At 42.2% G+C, this 11,532-nt stretch overlaps 1 protein-coding gene across 1 annotated transcript; it reads left to right on the top strand.

Moving 5' to 3' along the window:
- Window positions 1–1,624: 1,624 nt before the first annotated feature.
- LOC147640310 (pleiotropic drug resistance protein TUR2-like) lies at window positions 1,625–10,551 on the top strand. Its single transcript, XM_086779048.1, has 24 exons — window positions 1,625–2,083; window positions 2,292–2,412; window positions 2,529–2,617; window positions 2,731–2,815; window positions 2,955–3,114; window positions 3,226–3,302; window positions 3,736–3,789; window positions 3,910–4,000; window positions 4,096–4,397; window positions 4,584–4,865; window positions 4,984–5,300; window positions 5,436–5,596; window positions 5,695–5,798; window positions 5,980–6,145; window positions 6,259–6,390; window positions 6,479–6,675; window positions 6,761–7,093; window positions 7,191–7,481; window positions 7,566–7,649; window positions 7,742–7,875; window positions 8,705–8,932; window positions 9,038–9,209; window positions 9,316–9,570; window positions 9,741–10,551. Exons 1-24 carry the CDS (start codon window positions 1,734–1,736, stop codon window positions 10,011–10,013), a joined length of 4,458 nt encoding a protein of 1,485 aa, XP_086635174.1. The 5' UTR covers window positions 1,625–1,733; the 3' UTR covers window positions 10,014–10,551.
- The last annotated feature ends 981 nt before the right edge of the window (window positions 10,552–11,532 follow it).

The raw sequence follows: 11,532 nt of genomic DNA, 5'->3' as shown, positions 1-11,532 counted from the left end.
TTCTCGCTGATTTGTTTATTTAGGAAGATTCTTTACTTTTTCATTGGTACGAAGATTAGGAAATGTTCTCGTCCTGGAGTTCAGTAGGAAAGCCGTAAAAAACATACGAAGATTATCGTATAATAATCCATGCTTAAGAATGGGAAACGATAGGGAAGTAACCTCATGAGGTGTATTTGACAATTTGCGTTGGGCGGGAAGGGGGTAACTGGAGGACCAATGGTCATTATCCAAGGTGGGCGATGTAAAAAGACAAGCGAGGCCTCACTCCTTCACCCGTGTGAACAGCCTCTAACTTGAAGCCCGAAGGAATCGTGGAAGCGGTTCTAGGTCAAAGGTCTTGCGTGTCGTGAGAAGAGGGGGCTTCTAGAAAGAAGGGGGTCAAAGGTATCGCGTGTCCTGAGGGGGTGTAAAAGATACTCAAAAGGTGCTGCTGAGTGGCGGGAGAATCTTTTGGAAGCACGGGAGGGGAGGATGGTGATGTCAGTAAGAAATCGTCACTGCGGACCCGTTTCCTTCGTTGCGTGATGATACGCACATAAACAACCCCCAATGCCAAGGGCCTGGTGCTGCACTGTGTGTGCTGCCGTTGGGCCTTGCGTGCAACCGCCAAATGTCCGCGCGGGAACAGCTCCCAAGTCCGCTCAATGGAAGCCAAAAAAACATATATCCAAATAAATTATTATTATTTATCTCTCACATCGTATGATTCGAATCGATATGACTCTAAATTCAAAAAATTAAGCTACATCATGTTTCATGATCAAAAATCCTTCCACAAGTGCAGCGCCTGCGCCGCTGGCACATAGCAGAAACTAAATTAGTCTGGAGAAAAAAAAATGAATTTTCTTCATTTCTTATAGTGACAACTCCTCAATCTACTCTGCTTTAATTCCCAAAATATAAAATATATACTAAATGAACTTCAATTAAAATAAATATTAAAGTATATAATAAATGAATTTAAATTAAAATAAGGGCAATGAAAACTTTCAAACGTTTTTTAATAATTCTATCCGTAAAAATGCTAAGAGGTGCCCTAAGCCACTGCCCTTCTTTAAGAGGCATCATACAAGTCATATAGAGTAACACGTGGCAAAATAATAATTTCCAGCTCAGATGGTAGAAAAACTCTTTTTGTTTTTTCATTTAAATTACTAAGCCAAATAAAACCAGGTCATCAAATTGTAGATGACGACCTAGATGAGCTATGGAGAGTGACGGTGACGGGTCCCGCAACGACGAAGCCAGCGTGGCAAATTTTCCCCTGTCCTTTTAAATAGCGCTACGTGGCAATATATTATAGGCGAGACTCTCGAATATTGGTATAAGTCATATTCGAAAGCAGAGTAACTGGACAAGGACATCTGAAAAAATCGGCATAAAAATAAAAAGTAATACTGTATTTTGCCAAGTGGAGTCCGTATTACGGCGTTGGTACATCGTATGAAGGTTACCGGCTAATCCCGGTAGGGTCCAGACTCCAGTCCAAGAGGCTGGTGAAAAGGTTTGCTAAATTTGGCGGCCATGCGAAGTGGGGAGTCTACGTGGCGCGGCTATGAAATGAACGTGATATCGTTCACAGTTGCACTGCTCTCAACTGCGCCATTGTCGTTGTCCAACCATCGCCGCCGTTGCTTTCGTTTAACTTGGAGTTCTGTGCGTAACAGAGAAGCAACTCTCCTTTCTTCATGTCCCCCTGAGAGCAGCGCTTCCAAGCTTTTTGCGCAGCCATGGCTTCCCCTTCTCCTGCAGGCGAGATATGGCGGAGGAGTACTAGCAGCGGCCTGTTCAATGCTGGGGAGAGTGTCTTTTCGCGGTCTTCGACGCTGCGAAGGGAAGAGGACGACGAAGAGGCACTAAAGTGGGCGGCGCTGGAGAAGCTGCCCACCTACGACCGTTTGCGGAGGGCCATTCTGAAGAGCGTTGTTGTGGCGGAGAGCGGAGGCTCTGTGCAATATGAGGAGGTGGACGTGACGAAGCTGGGCCTGTCGGACAAGCAGCAGCTGATCGAGAAGATCCTCCGCGTCGCCGAAGAGGACAACGAGCGCCTCCTCCTCAAGCTACGCGACAGGATCGACAAGTAGGTCATAAGCACCCTTTCCCACGCCGTATCACTCTAGTCACCTTGTTAAGCATCATGTCAGCATTAGGATATCGCTCATAATCATGCCTTAATAGGTTAACTACGACGGCCACGCGGTTATAATCAAAGCATTACATTTAAACCTTGATTTTCAATGTTGCCTCATACGTTTAGTTTGCCAACAATCATATGCCTTGAATTTTAGGGTTGGAATAGATTTGCCCAAAATTGAAGTCAGATTCGAGCACCTCAACATCAGTGCAGATGTTTATGTGGGCAGCAGAGCTCTCCCCACACTCGTCAACTTCACTATCAATTTCATGCAGGTGGTCTTCACTTTCAAACTTCATTTCTTTGTTAAGGTTTACTTTCATCGACATGGCTATCGCGAAAAATTGTATACTTTTGTAAGCATGACAGACAGTTTTATGTGAACTAACAGGGTTGTTTGAGCTACCTGCATCTTGCTCCGACTCGGAAACACAACCTCACTATACTCCATGATGTTAGTGGCAGCATCAAGCCATCGCGGTTTGTGTCTACCCTTCGCGTGTTGAAATTTGGCTTTATGTCTTGCTTGCTACATATATGTTTTGGATGCCTTGCTTGCTTCCAAAAAATATCATATCTTCATATTCTTGCAGTATGACTTTGCTTCTTGGACCTCCTGGATCTGGGAAGAGTACTTTGCTCTTGGCACTTGCTGGAAAACTTGATTCTGATTTGAGAGTGAGGACACCAAAAATTTTCATGTTATACTGAAATTTTGTTAAGAATCTAGAAAAACATCTCAGATGATGCAGCTTGAGCCTTGTGCATGTTGAGTCAACTCTCATTCAGTCGGTATTTGTGTTTTTGGTTTCTGAAGATTTCAGGCCATGTCACCTACAATGGACATGAGTTAACTGATTTTGTACCCCAGAGAACAGCAGCATACATTAGCCAACATGATTTGCAGATCGGGGAAATGACTGTTCGAGAGACTCTGGATTTTTGCGGTAGATGTCAGGGAGTTGGTTCAAGATACGGTGTGTAAGGACCTTATTAATTCAAATAAATCCCAGTCTTATGTACTTCACCATATATAAGTGAAGGCATGCCTTCACTTCTAAGCATATATCCTGCATGCTGTTGCACAGAAATGCTGATGGAGCTGTTGCGAAGGGAGAGGGAGGCTGGCATAAAACCAGATCCTGATATAGACATGTTCATGAAAGTAAGCTAAATCAGAACTTAAGTACTCCTTCCGTTACTGTCATGGTCGCCAGTCAGAGGATCGAAAATTGAGGCTGTTGACAGAGCTTCAACTAACCATCAGAATGCCTGCATGATTCTGGCATGTTAGCCAGCCAGAAAGCAATCTGACGACTACTGATTTGTGAACTTAACATTCGTCAATGCCTGGAAATTCTGATGTTTGCTGACATGCCACTCAACCAATTGTCAAGCACCTCCGTCCGGCTGCCCATGATGAGAGGGAGTGGACTCTCTCCATTCCTGCCTCAGATTTTTGCTCGCTGCTTCCCCACTCATGAGAATGGACAGAGCTTGTCCATTCCCTTTCTCATCATTATTTGAATGTTACTGAGTTTGTAGTCTATAAATGTTACTGAGTTTGTAGTCTATAAATTTTCTCTCTTTCTTTCCAGGCAATAGCAGTAGAAGGTGCAGAGACAAGCCTTGTGACAGATTATATACTGAAGGTAGGGTTGGCTTATATTTGTGGTTTCAAAAGCCCCCACTTTTTTGTTAATTTTTTTTTAATGGTGAGGTGGGGGATTTTAGTTAGCCTTTTTTTTGCACGTTGTGTGAAACTTCTACAGATCCTAGGACTGGATATCTGTGCGGACACCTTAGTCGGGGATGAGATGCGAAGAGGAGTCTCTGGAGGTCAGAAAAAACGAGTGACTACCGGTAAGAGTTGGGTAAACATTTACCTGTTGTTAACCATTCCAAGAAGTATCTTTGTTGGTTTCTGAGCGATGTTGATATGATGATTATCTCTGCAGGTGAGATGTTAGTGGGTCCTGCCAAAGCTCTTTTCATGGATGAAATCTCTACTGGGCTTGACAGCTCTACCACCTTCCAAATTGTGAAGTGCTTACGGCAGAGTGTCCATGTGATGGATGGGACAATGCTCGTCTCCTTGCTTCAGCCTGCTCCAGAAACATTTGAACTCTTTGATGATATCATCCTGCTCTCTGAAGGTCAGATTGTTTATCAAGGGCCTCGAGATCTGGTGGTGGATTTCTTTGAGCATATGGGATTCAAATGTCCAGAGAGGAAAAGTGTGGCTGATTATCTCCTAGAGGTAAGGAAACTCAAGGCTTGAAAGATTTAAAATTTTTAAGTGAAATTATTTATGGAGGAAAGCCAGACCATCTACTACATCGAAAGGTGTCCACAATGATTCTGAGTATGGTGATGGTGATGCTTTATATTTTTGCTTGCTTGCTTGCTTGGTTGGTTACTCTAAAGCTTGTTTCCCTTTGAATAGGTTACCTCAAGGAAAGATCAAGAGCAATATTGGGCAGATAAAAGCCAACCTTATCGCTACATACCAGTGACCGACTTTGCAAAATCCTTCAATACCTTTCATGTGGGCCAGCAAGCTGCAGAAAATCTTTCGGTGCCATATGACAAATCAAAGAGTCATCCTGCATCTCTGGCAACTCAAAAGTATGGCCTCAGTCAATGGGGACTATTGATTGCCTGCTTTGCAAGAGAATGGCTGCTTATGAAACGGAATTCATTCGTTTACATCTTCAAGACTGTACAGGTAATCTTGTCCACCCAATTCTGAATTGCCAGTTTTGTATGCCAAGTGGTTGGCTTGCCTTTAGAGCCTGACACACATGTATTTTCTAAATGCTCCTTCTAAATGATCTGAACCGCAGATCTCTCTGGTTGCAATGATCACAATGACTGTCTTTCTGAGAACCACTCTCCACCATGACACCATCGGAGATGGCAGTCTCTATTTGGGTGCACTGTTTTTTGCCCTTGTAAATGTCATGTTCAATGGTTTCGCGGAGATCTCCATGACCGTATTTCGGCTTCCTGTCTATTACAAACAAAGAGATATGCTTATGTACCCAGCTTGGGCATATTCTTTGCCAACCTTGGTGATGCGAGTACCATTGTCACTTCTGGAGTCAGGCATTTGGGTGGTCTTAACATATTATGTTGTTGGCTTTGCACCTGAAGCTGTAAGGTGCTCTCTCTACTCCTTGAATCGGTTATCCCTGAAAACTCTCTCTCTCTCTCTCTCTCTCTCTCTCTCTCTCTCTCAAGGTTGAGCCTTTTGATTTAAGATTTCTAATGATGTTTGCTCTTCCTACAATTACAGGTTTTTTCGGCAATTCTTTGTACTCTTCCTCATCCATCAGATGTCATTGGGACTCTTTCGTACCATTGCTGCAGTGGGCAGGAACATGGTAGTCTCAAATACTTTTGGTACTTTTGTATTGGTGGTGGTATTTGCATGTGGCGGATTTGTTGTTTCAAAAGGTGTGTTATTCGGCCAACCCATGCACCATATTTCTCACCAAGGTACTTAAGAAGTCAGTGCACTAATTATGTTTTAGTCCTTTGGTGCACCTTTGCAGATAACATCCCAGTTTGGTGGGTCTGGGGATACTGGATCTCACCATTGATGTATGGACAAAATGCCATAGCTATCAATGAGTTTATGGCACCTCGTTGGGATGATGTGAGTACATGAGTAAATTTGAATCATACTTTGAAAGATTTGTAATATGTTCATAGGATTGAGGCCACCAGCAGGAATAGTGCAATAGTAAATGTTATCCATGTGTTTCATTTTTTGGGGCCAAGTAAGATGTGGTTAAGGCTATTTGTGATTTCTATCTGATTGGATTGCCTGTCTACAGCCGAATCCTGATCCTAGCATCAATGCAAACACGGTCGGGAAAGCTATCTTGAAGTCAAGAGGAATGTTTGCAGTCTCAGATTGGTACTGGATTGGCATTGGTGCACTTTGTGGATTCATAGTGCTTTTCTATGTGCTGTTTACAATAGCTTTGGCATACCTTAACCGTAAGATTTCCTGACATTTCTGACTAAGATAATAGTGTTACATTTTCAATCATACATATCAGACTAGGTGGCGAACCATGGAGGTTAGTAAATGGCATCTGCATGTGTTGCAGCAATTGGCAAGCCCCAAGCATTACTTTCTGAGGACGCATTGGAAGAAAAGCATGCTAATCGGACCGGAGAACTTAGGTTTAATACAAAAAGGCGGCATTCCTCAGACCGCTTAAGAGAGTCCACCAGAGATGGTACACTTTGAAGGCCCCTCTGATATCGAATTATTTGTCTTCTGTGCTGGTAGAGCTTAGTGTTTAGTGGTTTGGAACTTTGGAACAGGCATTGATCTTCAAGCCAGGCGATCTAGCACTGACATCCAGGTTAGATTATCAAGCATCTCTTCTGATGCTGGTTCTGAACAGCTTGATGTTGCAATCGAAGCAGCTGGTGTGGCTCCAAAGACAGGAATGATACTGCCATTCCAACCACTATCAATTGCCTTTGACAACATAAATTATTATGTTGACATGCCTGCTGTAAGTTGAAGGAAAACTTGCATCACATTTGCTTCAGAACTGTCCATGATCCTGAATAACCTTGGAGCTCTTGTTGGTGCTCCAGGAGATGAAGCAACACGGAGTTAATGAGGATAGGCTACAACTTCTGCAGGATGTAAGTGGGGCTTTCAGGCCTGGTGTTCTTACGGCTTTGGTTGGTATCAGTGGTGCGGGAAAGACTACTCTCATGGATGTGTTGGCTGGGAGGAAAACTGGTGGCTATATTGAGGGTAATATAAGCATATCTGGCTACCCAAAAAAGCAGGACAGTTTTGCTCGGATTTCAGGTTACTGTGAACAAAATGATATTCACTCACCAAATGTCACTGTCCGAGAGTCACTCATCTACTCAGCTTGGCTTCGGTTACCTCAGGAGGTTGGCAGTCAAACAAGGATGGTAAGGCACTCTCTGGCTGCATTGTATGCCTATGTCATCTGAAATGCTAGAGGAAAATGGAAGTAATTTTTTAACTTGCTGCACATAATTCGTTCAGATGTTTGTGGATGAGGTGATGGACCTTGTTGAACTGTCATCCATCAAAGATGCTCTTGTTGGCCTTCCTGGTTTGAATGGTTTATCAACTGAGCAAAGGAAGAGGTTGACTATTGCTGTTGAGCTTGTTGCCAATCCATCCATCATCTTCATGGATGAACCCACTTCTGGGTTGGATGCAAGAGCGGCAGCCATTGTGATGCGAACAGTTCGTAATACTGTGGACACAGGACGGACAGTAGTTTGCACTATTCATCAACCCAGCATTGATATTTTTGAAGCATTTGATGAGGTAATCACAGGACACATGGACTAGAGTCTCATTTCATAATGTGAGATGGCTAAGTGAATGTTGCCTAATAGTTGTTTTTTTCAGCTAATTCTCATGAAAAGGGGAGGTCAAGTCATTTATAGTGGTCCTCTTGGACACCACTCTCACAAGCTTGTTCATTACTTTGAGGTATGCTTGGAAGTGCCAATTTGAAAGATAAGACTGTTAGAATTTGATTGTACCAGCTAATTCCAGTTGCTTTCTGGGGCTTATCTTTCCAGAACATTCCTGGTGTACCAAAAATTAAGGATGGATACAACCCTGCCACATGGATGTTGGAGATAAGCTCCCAGACAGTCGAGGCACGGCTAGGTGTTGATCTTGCACACATTTTTCAGAGCTCTTCTCTGTACGAGTAAGGCCTCAACCTCTGCATTAAGAACGTTTAGTCTTTTGAGATTTATCTGCGTTGATGGTGATGGGAATTGTATGTCCAACCTGTGTAGACACTTGGCCCCCCCTAACTTCACATCACTCATGGATTTCAAATTTTTAGGCTCAAGTTGTGCATGTGTAATGTAAATCCAACTTCTGCAACTCATAACTCTGAAGTCTTGGGCTATCTTTGTTGAATGTGGTGAGGCTCAAAATTTCAACATCTTACTTGGAAAATTTGAGTTCTGAGCTTCAGGCTGCACATTGGAAATTTTGTAATCTCAGTATGTATAGCTCATGTATAGGAGGTAATGGGGTTCTAATCTGCACTCTTAAAACTTGAGGTTTTTGGGCTCAAGTTGTGGCGGTCACCACCAGATAGGTAGCCTACGTTGTTGGGAAGGAATGGTGTTTTCACACTCAGAACATGTTCAGGACTTGAGGGGTGCAACACTAGGCTACTCAAGTTGTGGCGGTCACCACCAGATAGGTAGCCTACGCTGTTGGGAAGGAATGGTGTTTTCACACTCAGAACATGTTCAGGACTTGAGGGGTGCAACACTAGGCTACTCCACTAATAAAAATGTTGTTTCCGGCTCTCTGTGTATGCTTATGTCCAACCTTTACACCAGGAGAATTTTAGCTATTTGGGTTCTATTTGTAACAGAGGTAATGGGGCTCTAATATTCAACTTTTGCACTTGTGAAACTGTGAAACTCTTGGTAAAAGAAATAGGGCTTTTAGCATCTGCAGTTAGAGAAATTTTGGGTTCAATTGCGTATTGAAGTCATGGGCACCTCGCATGTCAGGCGGAACAAAGCACTTATCAAGGAGTTGAGCACTCCATCAGCAGGCACTGAGGAGCTTCGCTTTCCAACAACATATGCTCAAAGCTTCATGATGCAATGCTTAGCATGCCTATGGAAGCAACAAAAGTCATACTGGCGCAATCCTTACTATAATGTTGTGAGGTTCTTCTTCACCACAGTTAGCGCACTTTTGTTCGGGTCTATCTATTGGAATCTCGGGTCAAAGACGTAAGATTTGAGCTCCTTTTATTGCTGCACGATTTCAAGTTGGTTGTGGTTAATGCTAAGGCCCCTCAGAGGTTAATGAGAGATATCATGGCAAACAATGTACAGGGGAACATTGCAGGACCTGTTTAACATAATGGGGGGAATGTATGCGGCGACATTGTTCATTGGAGTAAGCAATTCATCTTCAGTTCAGCCTGTGGTTGGAGTTGAAAGAACAGTTTTTTACCGTGAGAGGGCGGCTGGGATGTACTCAGCAATGCCTTATGCTTTAGCACAGGTATGGCATCGGTAGTTCATATCACTTAATCCATCCTTTGCTCTATTTGTGACCTGTAAGTAGCAGCTACAATTAATATACTGACCACAATGTTTGGGCTAAGCAGGCTGCCATTGAGATACCTTATGTTCTAGTTCAGACACTCTTGTATACATTTATTGTGTACTCCATGTTGAGTTTTGAGTGGACAGCAGCCAAGTTCTTCTGGTTCATCTTCTTCATGTTCCTCAGCTTCCTCTACTTCACATACTACGGCATGATGTGCGTTGCTGTCACTCCCAGTCATCACTTTGCTGCTATTGTCGCCTCAGGCTGCTATGGTCTCTGGAATCTCTTCTCAGGCTTCCTCATCCCCCGCACGGTAAAGAACCAAAGGCTCCTATATGCATGATCAGGAAATTGCTGTTGAAAGGCTCATGATGTGCTCGTTTCAAGTTTGAGGGATCATTTGTATGAGTTACATTTCATTGTTATACTTAATGAGTGCTGGTAACATTAAGGAGAATATTGCTGCTCATTATGTTTTGCCAGGCAATACCAATTTGGTGGAGATGGTATTACTGGGCTACACCAGTTGCATGGACACTATATGGGCTCATCTCCTCCCAGCTAGGTGACCTGGATGATGCCAAGGTGGTGGTCCCGGGTCAGGGTCCAAGGGTTGTGAGTGAATACATTACAGAGTACTTTGGTTTTCATCGAAACTTTCTGGGCGTGGTGGCTGTCATGCATGTGGTGTTTGTGGTTCTCTTTGCATTTGTTTTTGCCTTTTGCATCAAGAATCTCAACTTCCAAAGGAGATGATATGATGCTACATGGAGCAAGCATCCCTGAACTTTAAAAATCATAAGTCAAATTCAATACACGCATATATAATGGTCACATGGCTTGTGGTAACTGGTCCTGCATTGATCAGAAAGGATTTTTGCATCCGAATCTGGGTTTCTGCACTTTTTGTGAAGGCGCGGTTTTCCTACAAAGGAAGGAGGCCATTTTGATTGTCTGATGAGCTTGTAGCAAAAATTCACCTTCTCCGTTTTCCTGTGCGAATTATCCCCTTTTCAGAAGAGTGGTACCACAGGTTGAGGTGTTGGACCTTTGTGACATTGTGGCACCCCCAACAGACTACTCTTGTATGTTGAGCAACAGCCAGCTCCATCATTCTCAAGACCTCACAAGGTGAGGTTCTGTGTTTAAATATATTTGTGCCTTGATAAGAACATAAAGCCCTTCCTGCAACACCCTACCTCCCTCTAGCTCAAGGCTCAAAATTGATCAATATCAAACAGCTTGAGTTTTAGGGGTTAAGGATAACTCAACCTTTTAATACCATCTCTGCCCTGAACTATCTCAATGGTAAAAATTATGTGAAGTTCAAACAGGCATGGTGAAGTTTAACCCAGGCTTGATATGTATACAATTTATTTAAAAAGAATGATTAAACTTCAAAGAAAAATGAAGTCTGTAAAAGAGCCCAAAATCGTCACATATTTCACAACATAGTGGGTTAACTCATCCCATTGATATCATAGGGTTTAAGATTTGTATTGGTACTCTAAAGGAGTACAAGTTTAAAGTCTTAATCTCATAGGCTTTTGCAATAAAGTATATGGAAAACACAAACCTACAATTGGCAAAAAAGCTATAGCTTTTGAACACCAAAGTGCTTTTTCTGTTTTACAAAAAAACTGCTACCTTCATGATAAGAAAAAAGTGCTTTTTCTGTTTTACAAAAAAACTGCTACCTTCATGATAAGAAAAAAGTATGAACAGCTCAGACAATGTCATAGGGGTCAACATTTGTATTAGTACAAGCTAAAACAATTTTAATCTCATAGACTTTTGCAATACAGTATATGGAAAACATAAACACAAACCTACAATTGGCAAAAAAAAATGCTATTGAACACCAAAGTGCTTTCTCTGTTTTCCAAAGAAACTACTTCATTTCAAAGTGACATATCAAGCCTTCTCCTTGCAATTAGGAACATTAACATGATAAGAAAAAAGCATGAACAGTTAAGGCAATCAATCTCATTTCAATTTAAATGTGAAACTTAGAGTGTAATATAATTGAGTTGATTAAAAAAGATGAATACCTCTAAATTATTCTTGATCTATGCAAAAGTTGAAATGAAAGATTCATACGTTTTTATGATACATCTAATAAAAAAGATTCGTGCTTTTTTATGATACATCTAATAAAGGTCTTGAGTTAATGTGGAACTTTACATCTAATAAAGGTCTTGAGTTAATGTGGAACTTTAATGTCCTCATGCTTTTTTGCCTTATCATTGCTAGCTTCATCTTTTGGTATATAAGT

The sequence above is a fragment of the Cibotium barometz genome, chromosome 3, assembly GCF_041138505.1.
Source record: "Cibotium barometz isolate CiBa-2024 chromosome 3, ASM4113850v1, whole genome shotgun sequence".
NCBI lineage: Eukaryota > Viridiplantae > Streptophyta > Polypodiopsida > Cyatheales > Cibotiaceae > Cibotium > Cibotium barometz.
The sequence above is the reverse complement of the archived record's forward strand: the minus strand, read 5'-3'. Positions and strand labels throughout refer to the sequence as shown.